The sequence below is a fragment of the Xyrauchen texanus genome, chromosome 14 (assembly GCF_025860055.1).
Source record: "Xyrauchen texanus isolate HMW12.3.18 chromosome 14, RBS_HiC_50CHRs, whole genome shotgun sequence".
Taxonomy (NCBI): Eukaryota; Metazoa; Chordata; class Actinopteri; order Cypriniformes; family Catostomidae; genus Xyrauchen; species Xyrauchen texanus.
Genome location: NC_068289.1, coordinates 3,759,348 through 3,782,428, shown reverse-complemented (window position 1 = coordinate 3,782,428; position 23,081 = coordinate 3,759,348). Strand labels below are relative to the sequence as shown.

At 39.4% G+C, this 23,081-nt stretch overlaps 1 protein-coding gene across 19 annotated transcripts in view; it reads left to right on the top strand.

Moving 5' to 3' along the window:
- The window catches only part of lrrfip1a (leucine rich repeat (in FLII) interacting protein 1a), a 47,347-nt gene that overhangs the window by 6,018 nt on the left and 18,248 nt on the right, over positions 1 to 23,081 (top strand). For 12 of the 19 annotated variants that reach the window (XM_052142322.1, XM_052142320.1, XM_052142321.1 and 9 more), the window contains exons 2-7: positions 12,678 to 12,764; positions 19,848 to 19,865; positions 20,235 to 20,291; positions 20,805 to 20,849; positions 21,150 to 21,200; positions 22,734 to 22,766. In XM_052142322.1, coding sequence (XP_051998282.1) covers positions 12,678 to 12,764; positions 19,848 to 19,865; positions 20,235 to 20,291; positions 20,805 to 20,849; positions 21,150 to 21,200; positions 22,734 to 22,766 — 291 coding nt within the window. Of the gene's footprint in view, positions 1 to 12,677; positions 12,765 to 14,966; positions 16,128 to 19,847; positions 19,866 to 20,234; positions 20,292 to 20,804; positions 20,850 to 21,149; positions 21,201 to 22,733; positions 22,767 to 23,081 lie in introns of those variants that run through there. The other 7 variants (XM_052142315.1, XM_052142313.1, XM_052142319.1 and 4 more) reach the window with 5 other exon arrangements.

The window sequence follows — 23,081 nt, the reverse complement described above, 5'->3', positions numbered from 1 at the left end:
CTGAAGCTGATAAATCAGCCGATGATACATTTTCCTGATTGGCCGATTAGTTTATCAAGTCGTGATGGTGCAGAGAATCGCCTGCTTGCACATGAATGGGTCATCTTGTAAATGACTGTGATGGAGGATGGTGGCAATCGGGCTAATCAGCCGAGGAGAGGGATAAGTGCAGCGGAATGTGGCAGTTTGGGAGAGAGAGAGTGAGCCACATGCAACTGCCGTGTATGCGTTTATGTTTTTATGGAATTGTTCCTGGATACACATATGATATATTTTGCAAAAATGTAAACCTATATAGTCACGTTTTTACTATTAGACCAGGTTACATAGAGCACTGCACTTCCAGTGCAAAAGACGAGTCTACACGTGAGCCATAAAAGCACCACAAAATGAGTTGTTTGCTTCAGCAATTGCATTTTTCATTTGTATGACACTATAAGTTAGGTTAGGTTTAAGGTTTAGAGTAGGAAGGTCTGACATTTCACCATTGGAACTGCCACGGTACATGTAAGGATACATGTAATATTTTGGGAAAATGTTGCCGTGGTCACTATTTTCATAAGATCAGGCTGCCCATTCTTGTAGTTCAACAGTTTGGTTACAAGAAATGATAACTTGAGTGTTCTCTGTGACCTAGCACCATGCAATGGTGCTCATTATTAGAATTATCAGTATAATCAACACAATAGTGTCTTTAAAAATAAAAAAACAAAATATTTTGAGTACAAGCTAATCTCATGTTTGTTGAAGACATAGACTTATCATTGAGTTCTGCAGTGAGTGTCAAGTCATTTTTATTTGTACAACGCCTTTCACAACACACATGTTTCAAAGCAGCTTACAGAAAATTAAACTGTAATAACAATAATGTCTTTATTGATACACTTTACATCAGTGTGTAGATTCATAAAAAAAAACCATTGTGAATTGTGTTTAAAAATAAGTAATTACATAATAATTGTATTTACAAAGCGAGTGAGCAAGCTGAAGGCGACTGTGGCTTAAGATGTTGATTAATGGAGAAAAATAACCTTGGGAGAAACCAGATATCACATATTTACATATTTTGTAAGAACTGTAAGATTAATGTCGTGTCTTCGAAGTTCATCCTGGATTAGCTGTTCACATAGATTCTTTGTCCTTTGTTAGTTGACTGATGAGTGTCTGCATTGTGAAGCATTTTTGACTGAAATATTTTCAAGTTTCTTTGTAATTGTATACTATTAAGCTACATTTATGTACAAAAACCTAATAAGAGATAGAGAAAATGTTCCTTGTTTTATGATTAACTCTGCGTACAAGGTCATATTGTAGATTTTGGTCTATGTAACAAAGTTAAGGTTGGAAAAGGAGGTGGGGGAACCGGCTGAACTGTCAAAATATTGTTTAATGAAAACAAAGACACAAAACAAATGCACACACTGCCGCTGTGTGTGGCTCTCTCTCTCCCGAACTGCCGCGATCCGCTGCACTTATCCCTCTCCTCGGCTGATAAGCCCGGTGTTTGTTGCCCTTTTGGCCCCACATGTCTAGGGCTGGGGAGGGGGATGAGGAGAGGAAAAGGGGAAAAGCGGAGTGACGGCGAGAGAGAGGAATAACCTGGGTCTCCAGTGCCCAGATACGTTGTCAGCCACTCCCCTACCTCTGGCGGATGACAGCCGCTCCTCCCTGGGCGGACCAGAGCAAGTCCTCCGAACCCTGGTTGATGGAACGCCCCTCCGGATTTTGGGGGCTGGTAGGGAACTTAGCAATGCCAAGACTGTTGGTTCAATTCAATTGAATTCTCTGTTGATCTCTCTCATCAACAAGGCGTTTCCATTCACAGAACTTCCGCTCACTGGATGTTTGTTTTTTTTTTGGCACCATTCGGAGTAAATTCTAGAGACTGTTGTGCGTGAAAATCCCAGGAGATGTGCAATTACAGAAATACTCAAACCAGCCAGTCTGGCACCAAAAATCATGCCACGCTCTCAATCACTGTGATCATTTTCCCCCATTCAGATGGGTGATGTGAAGATTAACTGGAGCTGCTGACCTGTATCTGCATCCTTTTATTCACTGCACTGCTGCCACATGATTGGCTGATTAGATAATCGCATGGATGATTGTTGTTGTCAGACAGACTGGTTTGAAAATATCTGTAACTGTTGATCTCCTGAGATTTTCATGAACTATAGTCTCTAGCACAACCTTTTTGACATGGAGTGCCATTTTTTTTATTTTCCTGGTCAATGGCTGTGCCAAGGCAAGTGTTCTGTGTTGGCGTGGTAGCATATTAAAACAATCGAGACATTGTTGAAAATAATTCACAGGTAAGCCAAAACTATGAGAGAGGAAAAAGTTGCACTTATTTCATGCCATGCGTTAGCCTATGATCTAATATGACAGCTGTTCGGTTAAGAACGTTAACCAATAACCGTTATGATGGCTAGGATTGAAAAAAATTGGCCTGTGAGAAATGTTCTAATCATGACGTGCACACAGAATAAAAGGGTTTAAGCAGTCAGCTCATCATTGAAAATTGCCTTCTTGATCTGCAGGGTAAAACAATGTGCATACCTAGCCTAAAATAGTCATTTTTAGGCAACTTGGTCAAAAGGATATATTTTTGATGAACAAAATTAACATGTCATCAACTAGTTTCGCACATCGTTACTTATAACATGCATCGAGAACAGCACCGGAGGAGCATTTCACCAGATTTTGAATAAAAGACATATTAATCTACTGTGTACTGGGCTACATACACACACTCAAAGGACTTCCTGGAGTGTTCCTACAAAATAAAAGCCAGAGTTTTTATGTTAAAAAGGCACAACTAAATATATTTAACTATTGTATGATAAAATTCTAAAAGTTTATAAAGAATAAAAATGCATTATCGAGTGGACCAGTTAAAAATACAGTTTTTCTTAATAGTACCCCCAATTAGTTCCACACATCGAGGCATAGATCTCCTAAAATGCTAAAAGAAAAACTATTGTATTGGATTAGGATTGGTATTGGCCGATAATGAGAGTTCAGGGATCGGAATAGAATCAGAAGAGAAAAAGTGGCACCGATGCATCCCTATTTCTATGCCACTAGTGGCATTAAACGGAATTGCATAAGTAATGATTCCAAGGCCACTGGTTGAGCCAGAAGTGTTGACATGTTAAACCGCTCAAACACCAATGTTTACATGACTCTGGAAGTCAACATACAAATGGCTTAATTGTAGTTCTCTGTGCATTAAACGGCAATAAGAGAAAATATTTTAAATTGGTAAACATTTTAATGCATTAGTTTCACTTTTCTTTCTGTGGCATACACACTTGTGGCATGTCTGAGAAAACTCGCTTTGTATTTTAAACTTAACCACAGATCCTAGAGACCTGCTGTAATATGTGCTCACCCACTACACACAAATCAGACATTGTTTGGCTTATGTTTGATATGGCAGGCTGGCACAGTTTATGTGGGTGTTAATATGGGCAGACCATAAATGTGGCACCTAGCTCAGACGTCTGCGATGATCTCATATTTTCCAGTCTCTGGCTCAATAGACTTTTTGTCTAATACTCAAGACGCAGTTAATCCAATTTAGACTATACAACTGGAAAAATTATAAACATTTTGAATATCGGAATAATGAGCAATTTGGCCGGCTTTCCACATTTGGATGAATTAAATTAGCTAGTTATAGTTTTGCAGTTAATAAGTTGATGGCAGGGCTTCAGACTGCAATTTGTCTCAACAGTGCAACTAAGGTGACATTTGTGATGGCAGTTTAGTGCGAAACGCAGCACGATTTGCATGAAAAATTGGTAATATGAAAGCTGTTTTGCAGACTGGGGAGCGGACCGTGGTACCGAACCTAAAACTACCTGTAGGAGGTGGTCAGAGCTCTGTTACGATGAAACCTTGTTTTTTAGAAATCATATTACTGTGCTTTCTGAAGATCCATGCTTTGTTTTACCCATGGTTACAATGGTCATATTAGAAATTCCACTGTTAAACTATGAATACTTTGGCATAACTATGGTGTGACAGGGCGGAGGGCGGGGCTGGGTCGTGATTATACACACCCGGTCCCTTATCAGGCTAATTAAACCTCCGAGAGGGATAAAGGCCGACTGCGGATGGTAGAGAGAGAGAGTGAGAGAGAGAGAGAGAGAGATTGATTACAGGCAGGTGACCATCGTGTGTGTTTGTCTTTTTGTTCAGTTTCATATTAAAACTATTATTTATATGGTCAAGCCGTTTCTCGCCGCCTCCTTTCCATTGAAATTCCTTTACATATGGTCACTGTTTTTCATAAGGATATTCATATGGTAATACTGTGATTCTTAATGTTTAGTCTAATGCCAGTTTAATCATCATCTTTTTTTTTGCTTTCTCATTCAACTTTGTTGGATGTCAGTGCTTCTAATGCTGAGCATTCTACCTCCACATAGTACATAAGCACGTTATTGTCAGCAAAAAACTATATCGTACCTTTGTTCCAGCATGTTTAATATTCCACGAAAACACCTGCAGTCTAGTTTACAGATGAGCATATACTTATATTAATAGATTGTCTCGTGTTTACATATTTTGGTCTCATTTAAATAATGGAGTTTTCGTTAACCTAATGCCACTGTACATGTCGTTCTCCCGCAACACTTGCTCTGAGTGGTTGTCAGTCTTTTTATTTTCCCCACAAAATATATAAATGTGAAAAATGCAGCTAAAAATATGTATTTTTAGCTGCATGTATTTTTAGCATTAGAATGTCAATATAATATTGTGAGGTAAAATTTCACATTTTTCCCTCCACTTCTGCTCTATAATAAGTTCTGTTTCCAACCTACTTTGCAATCAATTGTAAAAGTAACTGTTTTATGGACCTCTATTGTGTCACGTTTCCTCTGTTTGTCTCACCATGACTACTCTTCATTTTCTACAGCCAGTGTATCAGCAGACCTGCTGATTAGTATGTACCCACTCAGCCTGGCAGGCTGGTACCAGGGGCCGTGGGAGAGAGAGCTCAGACGAGCCTGGCATTTGATTCTGTGGTATTTGTTAACAGATAAGAATTCTTGACTTGGACTTGTTCTGGCATTCATCAGAAACTCCCAGGGACATCTGATTGACAATCTCCGCCTACATCTCTTCCTTAAAAGGCACTAAACAAAGAGCTTTGATTTGTGCATTGTCATCTGTGTTTTATATATATATATATATATATATATATATGCAGGTCCAATGGTTCAAGTCTTAATTGTGTGGCATGAACCAATTTCTTCCTGTAAACTTTCTATCTATGGGTTTATATACTGTACATTACACTTAAGCCTATCGCACATGACTCAAGCTTGTCTACTTTGATGTTTTGGGTTGGCAACTGGTCTGTGACAAGAAGTCTCAGAGCACACAACGAGCGAACGTATTGTGGGAGACACTCCGGCGACTCACCCCGACATGTCGCAGGCACTACATCGGACTTTAAAGCTGCTTTAACTTTGGTCGACGAGTCACAAGGTGTGCGCACAGCCAATGACAAATAGAGAGAGCACAAACGGAGAGACAGAAAATAAAAAAACATTACCCATCTCCCTACCCACTGTCTCATCATTAATTTAAGCTGTTTTTCTAAACATTTTCCTTTCTGTGGGCTCGAGCCATTCTTTCATGTTTGTTGACATGTTATCACGAATAAACAGTGCAGAGTTTGTGAATTAATTTAGTTATCATAATTTAAAGATGCATTTTGGGCGATCGCTTTGAAACGGGACTGGGTCTAAATCGTTTTTAAATGTATCCAATTCAAACACATTCAATGGTGGTCGAAAATGCTTGTGACAACATTGACATCATTGGGTTTGGAGTGACACAGCAGCAGAGTGCTCCCAAACAAAACAACAGTTCAAACTTTGTCATTTACGTGCAGATTTTAATGTAACTTTGTGCTCTCTAGCGACACCTGTGGTTGAAACATCAAATTGCAAAGAATACTCTACTTCAGTCGTGTTTCGGCACTGCTCTTCTGGCAGGTGAATCTTATGATTTGAGCTTACCTGGTCATCGTCTGTGTGTGATAATGCAAGTTAACCGTAATACTACAGTGCGTAATACTATGTCTATGCAATGCACACAATAACAGAGTAAACTAAAATCATAAAACAAGGATTCAATAATGAAGGGGATAAAATATACTTTATTAAATAATTTGCTCAATATTAGCAATATAACAATTACAAGAAGTCAATTTGAGAAGTCATAAATATTAGTAACATGTCACAGTAATTTACCCCGACAATGTAGATACATTGCAAATGGTTAACACATGAGTAATGTTCGATTCATACCAATTTAAGCTTCATCAACCCAACCAGACAACATATCCAAGCATTATAGCAGGGAAACAACTTCACCAAATGGATAACAGATAAACATCCATCCAGATTGCTGCGATGCTGTCCTGATCCACGTGAATGTGACTGAACTGAACGTAGTTTCTATAGCCGGAACATGAGACAGCCGGCGCTTCTTTCCTGTGTTTATGGCCATGACGTAATGAGGCAAGGATGAACGTCATAAGCCAGCAATTTTGCACCAAATCTGACCTAACAGCTCAAAAAATCATATGATTTTATAGGCTTACCGTATGGAATCGGGGTAAGGTAAAACCGATTGTTTATGTTTTCCATCAATTGGGGCAAATTGTTAATTTTTAAGAAAAAATCTTACATTGTGCAGCTTTAAAATTAATAACCATCTGACCGGAAACATTTTAAAAGAGAATATATTTATACATATGTTAGAACTTCTCGAGTGTCTCTGAAATCAGCATGTAGGAACACAGATATGAGAAGCACGCACATTAGAAGCTATGTTAATACTAAATATTAACTGATATCCAACAACTCAAATATTTGAAAACTCATCTCTAAATGTCATGTTTTCGCTCAATTGTGGACAAATGGTCATGTAGTTGATAGAAATGTCTGTTTATAAAGACTTGAGGTAAACTTGATTTACTATGTGGCCACCAATAGAATTGTAATAATGTGCCTGTATTTAAAAGAGGGGTCTGAAAGACAGCGAAGGATCATGCAGTGTGTGACTTTGGTATAGTGGAACTAGCTCTCCATCTGGGCCGGATGTAGGCATGGGAAGGGGTGGTCTAAGCCCACCAAACGTGAGTCTTGCCCACCTAATCAAACATTTGGTAAACACGGTATTAAATAAAATATTTTTACAAACTGTGCATTGGTTAAATGTAATTTGGGGGCAGGCTGTGTGTTGCAAATGTTGAGTGTGGGCTGTAGACCGCCCCAACCAATCACACAATTGCACTGGATATTTTTAGTACTTATATGTTTTTGTCATTGGCCAAAAGCAACGACACTTTTACATTTAAGAAGCAATCAGGCTTTATTCTGCCATGGACCAAAAGATGGTCAATGGTAATAAGAGACATTTTTGTGCAATGCAAAATGTTTTAGTGTACATAATAAGCCTGGTAGCGCTTCTAGCAGTGACCATGTGGCCACAGGCTCCTTCTTCCCGCTCATCAAATATCTCCCTCCACCTCAGCTCCCCAAGATCACACTGCGAGTGTTCACGAAATACTGGACCTGAATTGTAAAGCATCATCCCAGCCAATATGAGATGATTGTTCCGTTCACTATCATGGCTTGGATACAGTAGTCGTGCTTCTGTGTCCCCTGTTGAAAGTTTGGTGTTACTGCGAGATACTGTCTTTTTTATTTACATCTATATTTAAACAGTGCTGTGGTAGTTTGTTCTTTATTATTTGTCTTTGCACTTTAAACTACTTTTAAAAAAGCACTTTAAAAATACTGTATCAATACCCTTTACTACCCTACAATGGCCTTACTCCGTAAATATTACTGATATAAATAAAAAAAATGGCTTTCATTATTTGGATTTGGAGTGACTGAATTTTCACATCAAGTGTTCTCTGAATTTTAGCACTTGATCCAAACTCAAGACCTGATTTCAGCCATAACTCAATTTGTCCTTTTGCCTTTGTTGGGCAGTATAATGGCTAGTTACATTTCTATTTAACCAATTAACCACAAAAGTCAAAGAGAAAGAATCATTTCATATTATATCATTATTTCTTAAGCAGTCAAATTTTTCTTTTTTAATTTATGTTCTTAATGTCCCCATGACCACGTCTAACTCTCCACTCCGTCTTTGCATTCTTGCGGACACTATGGGGACACTATGGCTGTAATTACATTTACATTTATGCATTTTGGCAGATGCTTTTATCCAAAGCGACTTAGTGCACTTTTTACAGGGACAATCCCCCAGAGCAACCTGGAGTTAAGGGCCTTGCTCAAGGACACTATGGTGATGGATGTGGGGATCGAACCAGTAACCTTCTGATTAACAGCTATTTGCATTAGCCCACTACGCCACCACCACCACTCCATACTAATTCTAATTACTCTGTAAGTGTATTGCTATATTTTATTACTTGGTAATGTAGGTAGTATACAGAGAATAAGGTTGGGCGCACTTCAATCTTATGGTTTATGGTTATCGGTTTATTTTAATATTTGAAATATAGGTATAATGGGCCTTATTAGGCAATTAGGCCATGTTATGCCAATTTCAGACATGAAAATAAGTAGTCTAACCCCTCCCCCCCCATGACACCTCCAAGCCCACCCTAGCATAGCTGGCAGGAGCCTGTTCTCCATACCCACTGAGAACAGCCATGTCATAGAACATTCATGAAATTAGAGCATTATGGGTATATTGATTGAGCCTGCTCCATTTGGGTCATTAGGTTAAAAATAGCTGTTGAGCAGAGAGGGAAAGGTAACTGGTGCGTAAAATAGAATCTGTAATAAGAGTGTTTGACTGGTCATGATGGGGGAAATGCAGATGACCTGGGCTTCCATATGCTCACTGTGACTGATATCATAGTTTACTTTGATAACTGCAAGAAGTTACGCCTTTATGTGAGTTATGAACGTGTCTTAGGAGTTTGTCCTTTTGTTTAGTAGGAAAGAATAGTGTATGTGCACTACAAAGACGTGAACCTGCTTTTTATATTACACATCTGCATGCTATATGTCAAAATCCTTGTTTATATGTCTTATGAAAGTTTACTTAAACATTACATTTATAGATTTGTTCATGTAAAAAAAATTTTTTTCTGTTCTTGTAACTCATAGTGCGTGTATGTACATGCCCTGCACAATAGGACTAAGCAGTGATGGATGTTTTATACAAGCAGTGGTTCGTCCTGTGAAAAGTGCAGGAAGGGTGTGAACCAGCCTTGATTGTGAATGACTCGGCCCTCTGACTTCCTGCAACGGTCAAAATAGGCATAGTTTTGGTTCGCCGGTCACACGGTTGTATAAAGTGCATTTATTGCTGAATGCTTTCAAATGACTGTTACTCTTCATGTTTAGTCTTCTAAAAATGTCTCAAATTCCACGGAGTACACTGAAAGCTTTTTTGGGTGCAACCTTGTTGATTTACAGCAATTTTAGAGCCTGTGTGCATAGGTGCTTTTCTGTGCATGTAGGGAATGTGTGTTTACAAAAGCAAGAACCTGTTATTAACATGTTTGGACAGCTGCTTAATTGCTGGGATTCACTGTGGTTACTTGTCTTCTCAGCAGTTTATCTTCAGAATGATCTGCTTTCATTACAACAGTACTGACTAACATAACATTACATTTTGATGCTTTATGTTATCTGGACAGCACTGCTGTCACTCTCCTAATTATTTATGCTAAAAGATTAGCAAATGTAAAGGATTTTGTTGTCATGGGGCCGGCTGCACCAGCTATTGGTAAGTTTCAAATTCGCCTAGTTGGTATGGGCACTAAGTCACAATTTATGCACTACTAAATATTTGAGCATTGCACCATTAAACTTTGGTAGGACCAGAGACATTGCAATGGCATAGGCAAACCAGGCAATTTCCTGGGGCCCCGAGCTGGAAGGGGCCCCCTCAAGGACGGCTGATTACATTGGACCACAGCAACGACAACATGGAACCCCCTTAAATTCTTTGATAGTACAAGACACTGCAATGATATGTCCAGAAACCCATAAAGGGGCCCCCATGATACGAGCTTGCTGTCAAAATTTCCGCACGGATGAATGATTAATGTGCCTTGGCGCGGGGGGTAGTAGGGGTGGTTGTTTCTGGGGGGTCCCTTCTACCTGGGGCTCCCAGAGTCTCTAGAAACGCCCCTGGGTAGGATGTAACCCTACGTATAAACTAAATACTTACGGAAGCCTCTGACCAGGAGTAATGGATGGAATAAAAAAGCAGACTCATTCAGTGATATCAATGAGCTCTTGTTTTGATTGACAGGCTTCAGTCCTTTTGACATATATGAGAAAACATTATATAAAAAATCGACTTCTTCAGCATGAAACCGATCTAACGTTGCACTTCTCACGTCCTAACTTGCGTGAGAACTTGCACACAGCTATTGCAACCCTACCCTGCATTGCTGCTCTTTTAGGGCATTTAAATCGCAGTGCAGTTTGAGTTTAATTCAACCCCACATTGAAAATGTCTTGTATTTTTCTTTATTTTAATTACTTTCAGTTTAAATCGGGTATTAGACCTTTTTGACGGAAAAAATGAGACTGTACTTGTACTTCAAATCTGTAATCTGGAAAGAATTTGGTGAAGCTGTCAGTCCCTTATAAGAAAAAAAATATGAATAGGTTTTGAGTCCAAGTTTCTAAAATTAAAAGCAAAATGATGGCATTCGTTTCTGTTAGCACCACTACAAGTAGCGGTTGAAGCTGTGGAAATATTTGCTTTGGCAACATATTTCTTGAACATTGTTGTTGGAAAGGATCTCTGTGGTGAGAAGCAGCTGCTTCCGTGGAAAGGAGGCAAGAGCAGGGCTGGACTGGGAAGAGAAATTGGCACTGGAGTGCCAATTGGCCCAAAAGTGGGTGAGGTGGGGGTATTAGCATATCACAGCGCCGTTTTGAGGTCCATTCTGCATAAAGCGGCGGCTCATTTTAGCATTTCGCAGCCGACCCACCGGCCCGCTTGCCCCTGATTGGCCCCAAAGTGCGTCTGCCCACCGGGAAAATGCCCGGTATGCTAGATTACCAGTCCAGCCCTGGGCAAGATTGTTCAGGACGGAAGGGCTCGGTCTGAGCCAAGTTATGATTATGATCTAACATTTTCTCAGGAACACCTCATTATGGACTGTTCCATCAACCAACAAACACAGGAATTAGGGCTTTCCATGTATAGACCCCCTTTGAGTATGAAGGTTGAAATACTTTAAATTAGAGATTGAAGAGTTTGATTCATAAACTAAATCTGTTGTTTTATTTTATAGATGTTTTTTTTTTTTGGCTCTTTTTTACATTTACATTAATTTTATTTGATCTATTTTTATCTACCACTATGTGCCACTATGGTGAATTAAACACACTGAGAAGGAGGGTTAATGTTGAGCAATACAAACTAAGAATTGAAAATGACTCTCATTTATTCACCCTCATGCCATCCAAGATGTGTATGACTTTCTTTCCTCTGCTGAACACAAATTAAGATTTTTAGAGGAATATTTCAGCTCAGTAGGTCCATACCATGCAAGTGAATGGTGGCCAAAACTTTGAAGCTCAAAAAATCACACAAATGCCACATAAAAGTAATCCATATGGCTCCAGTTGTTAAATCTATTTGCTCTGAAGCGGATCGATATTTAATTCCTTTTTTACTCTAAATCTCCTCTTTCGCTTTCAGAAGTGAAAGTTAAAGTAAACTAGTTCCACACATGACTCAGATGTGACAGTGAAAGTGGAGATTTTGAGTAAATAAAAAGCACTTAAATCTGTTTTTCACCCCTAACTATAATATTGCTTTTGGATATATAGATTTATGAGAGTCATGTGAATTACTTTTGTTTCCTTTATGTGATTTTTAGAGCAAAATTCTGGCCACCATTTGCATAATATGGACCTAAAAAGCTGAGATATTCTTCTAAAAATCTTTGTGTTCAGCAGAGGAAAGAAAGTCATACACATCTTGGATGGCATGAGGGTGAATAAATGAGAGAATATTTATTTTTGGGTGAACTATCCCTTTAAATTAAAGATTGCATTTTCAGAAGTGTGCAGTGAGACTGTCAATATACAGTTATTGCTCTGATCTAAAGAGTAGGCCTAATTGTAGTAAAGGGAATGAAGGGAAGAGAGGGTGGAGTCAAGGTGCAGACGTGACATTTGGAGGGTGTCTGTGATGAAATACTGTTTTGTTTGTCTGTTTCCACATTTTGTTGCCATCATCTACAGGAAGGAAGTGTGCTTGTTCACGTTCTCTCTCTTCTCTCCCCCTCATGTCTTACAGGGAGTCTTTTCCTTAAAAGGACTTGATTGTATTTTGACTGAAGTCCCAATACACACAAATAAATGCTCATGTCGACACAAATATTACATCACTGCACCCATATGACACTTTATTTCTTATGTACCTCCTAATGAATTTAAAATTGCAGAATTAACATACAGAACAAGTATTATAGAAAAAAGTTTCATGTGAAACCAGTTTTGCAAACTGATATTTTAGTTCTTTTTCAGGCAATAAACGTTGCTCTATGAGCTTATGGTTATGTTTTAATGATTTTCTCTCTCTCTCTCTCTCTCTCTCTCTCCTCCCTGTACTCCCACCACCCCCTGCAGGCTGAAGCCCGTTTGGCAGCTAAGAGAGCGGCCCGTGCAGAAGCGCGTGAGATCAGAATGAAAGAACTGGAAAGGCAACAGAAAGAGGTGAAGAAACGCTCATTTACTTTTTGGACTGTAGTTCTTTTTTAAATTTTATCCCCTTTTCTCCCAATTTGGAATGCCCAATTCCCACTACTTAATAGGTCCTCGTGGTGGCGCGGTTACTCGCCTCAATCCGGGTGGCGGAGGACAAGTCTCAGTTGCCTCCGCTTCTGAGACAGTCAATCCGTGCATGTCATCACGTGGTTAGCTGTGCATGACACCGTGGAGACTCGCAGCATGTGGAGGTTCATGCTACTCTCCACGATCCATGCACAACTTACCACGTGCCCCATTGAGAGCGAGAATCACTAATCATGACCACGAGGAGGTTACCCCATGTGACTCTACCCTCCCTAGCAACCGGGCCAATTTGGTTGCTTAGGAGACTGGGGTCACGCAGCAGGCCCTGGATTCGAACTCGCGAGCGACTCCAGGGGTGGAAGTTAGCGTCAGTACTCGCTGAGATTCCCAGGCCCCCAAATTGGACTGTAGTTAAATGTTTTTATATGCCCAACTTATGATCCTCTTGACTGGTACCTGCATATTTTAGTCCTTGCAGAAATTGTATCTGAATGAATGTTGTATAAACAAACCTTATTACACTGCTCTCTGGAATACTTCATTCTCATTGGTCAATCGCAGCATTTTGCAGTCAGATATTTAGTTTAATGTCCGCTAAACTCTATAGACTAACATTGGTCCAGGTAAAAGATTATTATATATATATTATTATATTGTATAGATTATTATACACCCACCCCCCCTGGTCAAAAACCTTTGGAGGGGGCCCTTGGAGATAATTGGCCCTTTGCAATTCATAATCCATCCCTGCCATGGACTGACTTTCTAGAAAGAGTTTGACCCATGTCTTAAAAATTGCCTCAATATTTTCCAGACTGTTGCAACTCTAAATATATATCACTGCTAAACACTGGCATACTGTTTTAGGTAGGCCTACACTCTTTTTCACCCAAAAATGAAAATGATGTCATCATGTACTCACCCTTATGTTGTTCCATACCTGTATATGTCCTCCTTTCTTTCTTCCTTGGAACATAAAAGGCATTTTTGGAAGAACTATCTATCCCTTTAAGCACAAACCTTGGGTCTGGTGACTTGGTGTTGATATTAAGCGGAGTTGGCTTTTGTGTTTAACTACCCATGGAAAATACATTTCTGATTGAAATGGAGATATGCATAGGATTGAATCATTCTCATAATCTTGTTGACGTTCTCATGTACAACACTACCAGCCCATTATGTTCAATTTGTTTAATCTGCATCATGATTGTGGGCTCTGTGATTTGCAGGACATGTTTTGGCTGGGTAACGGGGATCAGTTAATTACTGCCGGGGTCAGGACTCTGAGGTCCCGTTTGAACTGCCACAGTTGATCAGAACTACAGGCTTTGGCTAATGCTCAGACATATTACAGGATGCTTTTTTTAAGGACTTTGAGGGGTTTTGCACTTGAGTGTTGGGTTTTAATTAAAAAATATTTAACATTTTATAAGGAATATTCCGGGTTCGATTCAAGTTACGCTCAATCAGCACTATTTGCGGCAGAATGTTGATTACCACAACAACAAAATTCAACTCGTCCCTCTTTTGTTTTCAAAAAGAAAATTTGAGGTTCCAGTGAGGCACTTACAATGGAAGTGAATGGGGACAATTTTTGTTGGGTTTCAATGCAGAAATGTGAGGCTTATAATTTTATGAAAGCACTTACATTAATTCTTCTGTTAAAACTCATGCATTATTTAAGCTGTAATGTTGTTTTGGGGTTTTAGGTTTTGTTGACATATCGTCATGGCAACGGAGTTGTAAAACTATTGGCTATACATTTATACAGGAAAGGTTAGTAAGCAATTTTATTACACTACAGTTGTGTTAACACACATTGTTTGTGTCTTGTGGCTATAATTTAGTAACAGTGAGTATTTTAATGTTTTTGGATTGCCCCCATTCACTAGATTTTGCTCTTTTTAAAGATAAGGACGGACGAGTTAAAGTCATTTTTTGGTGGTAATCAAAATTATGCTACAAATGCCATCGATTGAATTTAACTGAACCTGGAATATTCCTTTAAGCTTTACTGACATCACCTGTTTATACTGCCGATTACATAAAAAATAATGTTGACTCATCCCTCAGTGTGTAAAACAGAATGTTGTTTGAATAGCAAAATTAGCTTATTTAGCTACATTTTGCTAACACAGCAGCTTTAATTTGATTTTGTGCTTTGCTCTTTATATTGGCAATTCCCTTCTAACTCTAATGATTTTTATTCATTAATTTATTTAGTCAGTTTGTCCCTCCTGACAAAAAGATCTTAACCATCCTAAAATGGTTTGCAGGTCTTAGCTGGTTTAAGATTAAAATCTGACCAAGCTGGTTTAGCTGGTCTCCCAAAAAGTCCTTATAAAACCAGCAAACCGGCTTAGGCTGGTTCAGGATATTTTCAAAAAGAGAGCTGGATTTAAAGGAAGGGCACAGTTTGATTCAAACTCCTGGATATGTCCCTCTTCGTTCCCTGATTGGTTGACGCCGTGTAATTAGTTGTTACCACCTGATGCTGATTTGCTATGCACACAGTATATGGGGCATGTAAGGCTTGAGTTCAGTAGCACAATGTACAAACAGATTGTAGATTCCTTCATATATTTAGGGACCATTTGAGCATTTGATTAAGCTCTTAAAAATGAGCTGTGTCTTCGGGTTCTCCAGAGGTGACTGGACAACCAGAAACTCCCTTCTCAATACCTCTGCTCAGACACATCAAAAGTATGTAATAAACAGTCTTCATGCATTCACAGGTCACACTCAAGGGATTAGTTACCATTCAGAGTTAAGCTCAGTCTGATCTGGAGGTGTGTGAGAATGTTAAGGGTGTGTGTGTGTGTGTGTGTGTGTGTGTGTGTGTGTGTGTTTTGTTGCTTTAAAACTCCAGCCAAGTCTCAAAGCAGATTATGAGCTTTCAGCCAAACTCGCAGCGGGTTAACAGTCTCTGTTTGCTTTCACTTACTGGACGAGAACATCACGGCAATTACAGACACAGTGACTCTATGTTGAACTTGCCATAATGTTATATAGATTGCCATTTTCCATCTGGATATTTTACAGGTTTTTTTTTAAAACCAATGGTTCACGGATTGCTTGAGGAGTGAGTTTGAATCTGATCAAGAGCTGGACTTTGAAGATGAGCTACTAGCACATGCACACTACACACTGTGGATTTAGACGTTCCCTCTGTCCTGAGGTAGATTGGGGCTCAGTGAGACTGGCAGGACGGCTTGCAGGCGGCTAGCGGGTAGAGGGGCGCGGGCAGCGCTTAGTGGGCGGCCCCAGACCCCTCTGATCAGGAAGGTGAGCTTGAATTCACCAGACAAGCGTTGTATAGATGAGAATTTAAAGGCTTAATGTGTTAATGATGAGAATTGCGTAATAAATTAGTACTTTATTGATTGATGTGTTGTAAACTAGCGCTAAACTAGCATTAGGTGATTTGATGCATTTGATTGTGGTTTTATTTGTTGCTTAAGATCTGTTGATTTAAAGGGATAGTTCACCCAAAAATGAAAATTGCCAGATGTGTATGACTTTCTTCTGCTAAACACAAACAAACATTTTTAGAAGAATATCTCAACTTTGTAGGTCTATAATGCAAGTGAATGGTGATCAGAACTTGAAGCTCCAAAAATCACATAAAGGCAGCATAAAAGTAATCTGTAAGACTCCAGTGGTTAAATCCATGTCTTCAGAAGTGATATGATAGGTTTGGGTGAGAAACAGTTCTAGGTCAAATGGGTTTGCTTGTTTGTTAAATGCAGCTTGCTGTGCGTTATTATCAGAAAAAAAGCGTTTTTGTTCTAATTCTTTGTCATTCTTATTTGCCTTATGGAGTCGCACAGTGGCCTTCTTAAATATGTTTTTTCTCATTATACCCCGAGAACCTAGACTAGTTCTGAGAAAGAGTCTTATAGGGATGGTTCACTCAAAAAATCTTTGCACAGTCTCGTTTTGCTCAAAACCAGTATGACTTTCTTCTGTGGGATACAAAAAAAGGTGTTAGGTTGGATGGCAATCTCAGTCACCATTCAGTTTTTTTTACATGACTAAAGTGGTCCGTTCCTAACAGTCTGCCTAACCTTCCCTTTTGTGTTCCACAGAAGGAAGAAATACAGGTTTGGAACATGAGGCTGTGTAAAGGATGACAGAAGTGTCATTTTTGGACAAAATATCCCTTTAAAGTCTTTGACACATATGTAAGCTGTTGGAGGCCCATGTGAAATGCCGAAACTGGAAGGGATGGAGACTGTAGTGAGGTGGGGCAGCTTCAGGTCATGAGTAGGCTTCTTTGAGATGCCAAACCTCACACCTCGCCTTAAAAGTCAACAAGAGTAGGCGGCTGCAGTCAGGTGAGGAATAAATTAAGGACTGTGGAGTTTGACAGTGCTCACTTCTTGTAGTGGACCAGACAAGATCAAAGGCAGATATGGTGTGATTCGGGTCTATGTTCTTTATTGCTGTTGGATGCAATTCAAATTCAGCTGGTTTTACATGAAAATGGATCAGATGAAGAAGTCCCCCAATGTACGTGTTATTAAATTACCACCAAACCTGTCTTTTTTCTAATCCCATGCGTGTATTTTAGATATTTTTGAAATATGATTACAGTCAAATATCCCAAACAGAGATTGCACTGTCAGAGGGTTGAGAGTGTTCAGATTAAACCAGGATGTTAGAGTAAAATAAATAAATAAATTAATATAATGGTTGTTTAACGCGTTGATCATAAAGCTGTGTTGTCATCAAGTTGTTTCCCGTCGTGCTTTTAGTTTGAGCAGCTCATAGAAAGCCACTGCATCGCCTGGCTCTTAAACTGCGGCTGCCTCACTGTTGCAAGAGTACTTTGGTACTTGGCAGACATCACCATGATATCTCAGCAAGTCGGACGGCATTTCTAACTGGCATGCACCTGCCAGAGATCACTGGTGATTAGGGCTGGGATAAACGATTATTTTTTAAACGATTAATCTAGCGATTTATTTTTTCGATGCATCGATTAATGTAACGATTCATTTTTCAGTGCGATTTCGATTCGATAATCGACTTTTGACAACACCGGTAATACCGGTTTCATCGGGGGTGGGGGTGTATAAAATGTAAAAAAAAAACATTTGCCGGGAGTTTGATTGACTGGCGATCTGATCAATCAATCATAATACGCCATTTTTGTCCGACAAAGTTGTCAGGAGAGAGAAGATTAACGTCGGTGGATTTGAATTTGAATAATGGATTGTAGGCTACTGTACTGACATCTTTCCGCGGTTAAAACAACAGTCCTTCTGATTTAGGCTACATTCATGTTTAGCATATTTGATTCTATAAATTAACCAAGGAAAAGATGATCGGTTCACGAGCAGCTTTAACTGAGGCAATCTGTCACGACACATTAAAGAGCCACAAAATAGTAGGCCTATTTATGGTTTAATTTTCTTTGAATGACCAAATTTGAAAGTTGAGACTTTATTAAATGTTACCTGCTTGGTCCTGTCTGTCAGCGCGTTGTCAGTGTCCTCTATGTATTTTTCACGACATTCATAGCTATAAGCGCATTATTAATAGCTATAAGCGAAAACTTTAGTCCAACATCGAGTGCAAAGTGGGGAGTTGAAAAAAAACTTACGGTGCTCTGTCATCTGCAGCTGCTCCCGGGTGGCGCCTCTTCAGATGCTGGTGCATTGGCGTGGTGCTAGAATGGAAGGCCATCTCCATTTGCAAAGACGACATATCATGGAATTGTTTCCTTTTAAATTAAAGAATTCCCATACTTTAGAGGAACGAGTGCATGCCGCCTTGCACTTCTGATAGTCTGAGGAGCCACTCATGTTGCTACTACTCGCCGGCGCCGCCACCTTTGTTTTGGGTCTGATGAATCGACGCGCATATTTTGCGTCGATGACGTCGACGCGTTGTCCCAGCCCTACTGGTGATCATTTCTGCACATTACTTTCTCATCTCAAATGAGCCTACTGTGTGTGCCAGCTGGTGTGGATTGCCGTCTAGCAGAAATGTTGTTTGAGAGCAAGGAGCATTGAAAAGATGGTGCAAGAAGTTTGAAATCAAGGGGCAGGGGAATGGATGGTGCAAGACGTTTGTAAAAGTACATTAAGGAAGAATGTTGCATAATCTGCAAAAGAACCTTAAAAGAGCAACTCCTTAAAACTGGTGCAAATTCTCACAGGAAAACGAGTTGGGTGAGATTTTGTGGGTTTGTCAGTAAGGGAGGATAAAAGTGTGCACAAGTAGACTGTGGGATAAAAAGGAGCCCAGTAGGATTAGACTATTACATGATTGTAGATAGTGCCGGATATTTTCCCACAAATGTCAAACATTTACATTTCATAGAGACTAGACCATGTTGTTTCGTAGTTGGATGTTTTAGAACTCATATTCTCAGTTACATGCTAAGTTATGGTCACAAATATAAATGTATTAGTGTAAATCATCACTGCAACACTAGAGCAGCTAGCAGTGGTGGTCTAGTCACTTGCAGGTTTCAAATGAATTAATGGAAAGAATCCTGTAACCCTATAGACCTGATCACTTGAGCGTTACAGGTCTAACTCTTGAGTATTTCCATGTGTCTGTAGATATCTAAACACTTGCAATTGCATGGAATTATTGAGATGCCTTCACTAACATGGAATGAGATATTACAATTCCAGATTGATAATGTAAAATCATTTATCCACGATAATTCTCTCTCATTGGGAATGCCAATGAAGTTTGCTTCTTGTTGATTCCATATGACATTCATGTAATTATTTTTGTCAAGGATGTGAACTGAAGTCGTTCACCCCATGTGTAAGCGTACACGTAAAGGGAGGTAACATGACACTGGCCCGACTGGAACTGGAAAGCTATGCCTTTCCATTGCATTATCCTTGTTTACCAAATCTTCCACTTGGTTAGTGCTCAGTAGTGTCAAATAATCAATACCCCCTTTCTCTTTTTTCTCTTTGTCTGTTTGGTGTCTTTCTTTCCTCTGCTCCTCTATTTTGCTGGCCTCCTATGATGAAGATTTATCAGGTGCAGAAGGTAGATTGTCTTTCCTCTGTGTTTACTGCTGCTATCAAACTACTTCATCTTTTTGCTATTTCTGCACACTATGATTGATTTGATGGTTTGTGTTTACCTTCAACTCAAGTTAAATTAAAATTACCTTTTTTTCACTTCTTTATTGGTTGTCTTTGATATGATGTTCTAAGAATGTAGTATTCATTATAGACATAAATATCTTACTTTATCCCTTCATTATTATATGATTACTACTAATATCATTAACTCAAGATTACAGGCAGCAACAGTTGAATGCTTTTGTCTTTTTATCTTTGCCATTCTTGTGACTTGAACTTCCCTTCTCTGAGCTGTTTTCTCCTGGCTCCTGCTGCATTTCTCTCTTTTCAGAAATATTATGGACTGGATAAACTCGACAACAAATGGGGGGACATTGAGCAGTGGATGGTACATTTGGGAATCTGATGGGATTTTCTGCATGTTCCTAGTTTTCATAGCATGTGTGCCTGACCTTAAAAACGCATCACTCTCGTGTATATATTGTATAATACAAATATTGCAAGATTAGCAATATTTAAGTAGTCATACGTGGAGATTTGGTGCAGTTGAATGTAACACTAGATCAATACCTTGACGCACTGTAGCTAAGTCACTCCTTACAACGCTAATTTATGTGTTGCTAATGTTTGGGGGAAAAAATAAATATGCTTTTGAGTTGATGTGTCTACTGGCACTGTATAGTATTACACTGTATCACTTTAGTGTGCACAATTAATATTGGGTTTTCTTGTTTTGTCTGTTGTTAACATGTACTTGCATCCATTGTGACTGATTTGCATGCTGCTGTTGCATTAATTTGATGGACCATATTTTCTGAGCAATGGATATATTCCTCCTTGTGTCATTTTTACCTCTTCCCTTCTCTTCTCTTTTCTTCTCTTCTCTTTTCTGTCTTCGTAGGAGGACAGTGAACGGTATACACGCTCCTCACAGAGACATGCTTCGGTTTGTACCTGTCTGTCCTTAAAATGCCTGTCCTTTTCAACCCGCATTAGATGCTTATAGGTGTCTCTGCCTCTGATCTACCGTACATGGTAGCATACAATAGTCTTACTTTTCATATTGAGATCAGCAGGAAAGATGTTTATGGTTTTTGTGGATGCCCAACGTTGTGAGAAACACCATGTCTACATCAGTGTATATATACTGATATGCTGTATATACATACACAATGGTTTGTTTTGTGTATTAACTATTGTTAACTGTGGGCTTCTTCTAATTTTACCCCTTTTTCCATCCATCAAGGTGTCAGATGATGAAGAACGGATGTCAGTTGGTAGCAGGAGCAACGTACGGGTCAGTATCTGTGCAGTTTGTGTTAATGTGAGAGAATCTGTTTCCTTTAAAACCTTTATGTCTGTATCTAGTAACACTAAGAAATGTATAGTCCATTTGTTAGTTCAAGATACACTGCCTGGCCAAAAACAAAATGTCACAGTTTGAATAAGCAGATACTTAAAAGCCTATGATTGGATCATTATTGCAGTGATTAATATGTTTTAATCAGTGTGTGCAGTGTGTAGCTTCTCATTTCTTAAATGGGATGTCGGAAGATGTATCCCGTAGTCGTGCAAAAGTTGTTACTGTGTTTCAGAAGGGACAAATTATTGTCACACATGAAGCACAAAACAACTAAGGAGATTGCCGAAATCACTGAAACAGGGTTAAGAACTGTCCAACGCATTGTTAAAACCTGGAAGGATAACGGTGAACCGTCAGCTTCGTTGAAGAAATGTGTTCATAAAAGTCTTGAATGAATGTGATCGGAGATCATTTAAACGCTTGAAGTCACATCGTAAAGAATCGACAGTAGTACTCACTGTTATTTTTAATAGTGAAAGAGTATTTCCACTTGCACAATGCAACGAGATCTTATAGAATTGGGATTAAACGGTTGTGTGGCCACATGAAAGCCACTTGTTAGTGAGGCTAATCGAAAAAATTTGCTAGGGAGAATAAAGTTTGGACTGTGGAGCAATGGAAAATGGTCATGTGGTCTGAAGAGTCCAGATTTACCCTATTCCAAAGCGATGGGCGTGTCTGGGTAAGAAGTGAATCTGGGTAAGAAGTGAAGCACATGAAGCGACGCACCCGTCATGTATAGTGCCCACTGTACAAGCATCTGGAGGCAGTGTTATGATCTGGGTTTGCTTCAGTTGGTCAGGTCAAGTCTCAGCAACATTATACAGCAATAAAATGAAGTCAGCTGACAACCTGAATGTACTGAATAACCAGGTTATCCCATCAATGGATTTTTCCTTCCCTGATGGCACGGGAATATTCCAGGACGACAATGCCAAGACTCATCGGGCTCAAACTGTGAAAGAGTGGTTCAGGGAGCATGAAATGGCCACCAGTTGAGTCCTGACCTCAACCCCGTTGACAGTCTTTGGGATGTGCAGGAGAAGACTTTCTTTTGTACAGAGTGGTTCAGCTCTCCCGTCATCAATACAAGATCTCGGCCAAAAATAAATGCAACTCTGGATGGATATGAATGTTGTGATGTTGCATAAGGTCGTCGAAACACGACTAATGTGCGCTGTAATCAAAGCTAAAGACGGTCCAACAAAATATTAGAGTATGCAACTTAGTTTTGGCCAGGCAGTGTACCTAATACATTAGCTAATGTTAACGAATGGAACCTTATTGTAAAGTGTTACCCTGTATCTTGTATGTATTAAATGAGCAGTGATAAAGCAGGTTGTTCAAGAGGGCCTTGCGGGTCCGAAATTAGGTGTATATCTGTGCTGTGTGTGTTGACTGATTGTTTAGTCATAAAATAGCCCACAATGATACTCAAACTGATGGTGGTTATGTTTGTCTGGGCAGTTGGATTTGGCAGCGGCAGGTGCTTACAGCGGGGTAAGAATCTTAGGGTGAAAAATGTTTCTTTAGGCACAGAAGACTGTGTCATTACTTTTCCGCTAAAGTGAGGTGTGCACATAACTAACTCCACAAGACATTGTTTTGTAGCTTGGTGTGTCACAACTAAGCAAAATGATTAACTTTAAATCTGATGCTACATTATCAGTGTTTTGAAGTGTTTCATTAACATTAGAATTGATGAGTTCTTTACTCTGTACTGTGGATTTAACAAATAGGCTGTAACTGTATGTGCCAGAAGTGTCTGATGCTTGACGTACATGTCACATCAATTCCGCATTTTTCATTTTATTC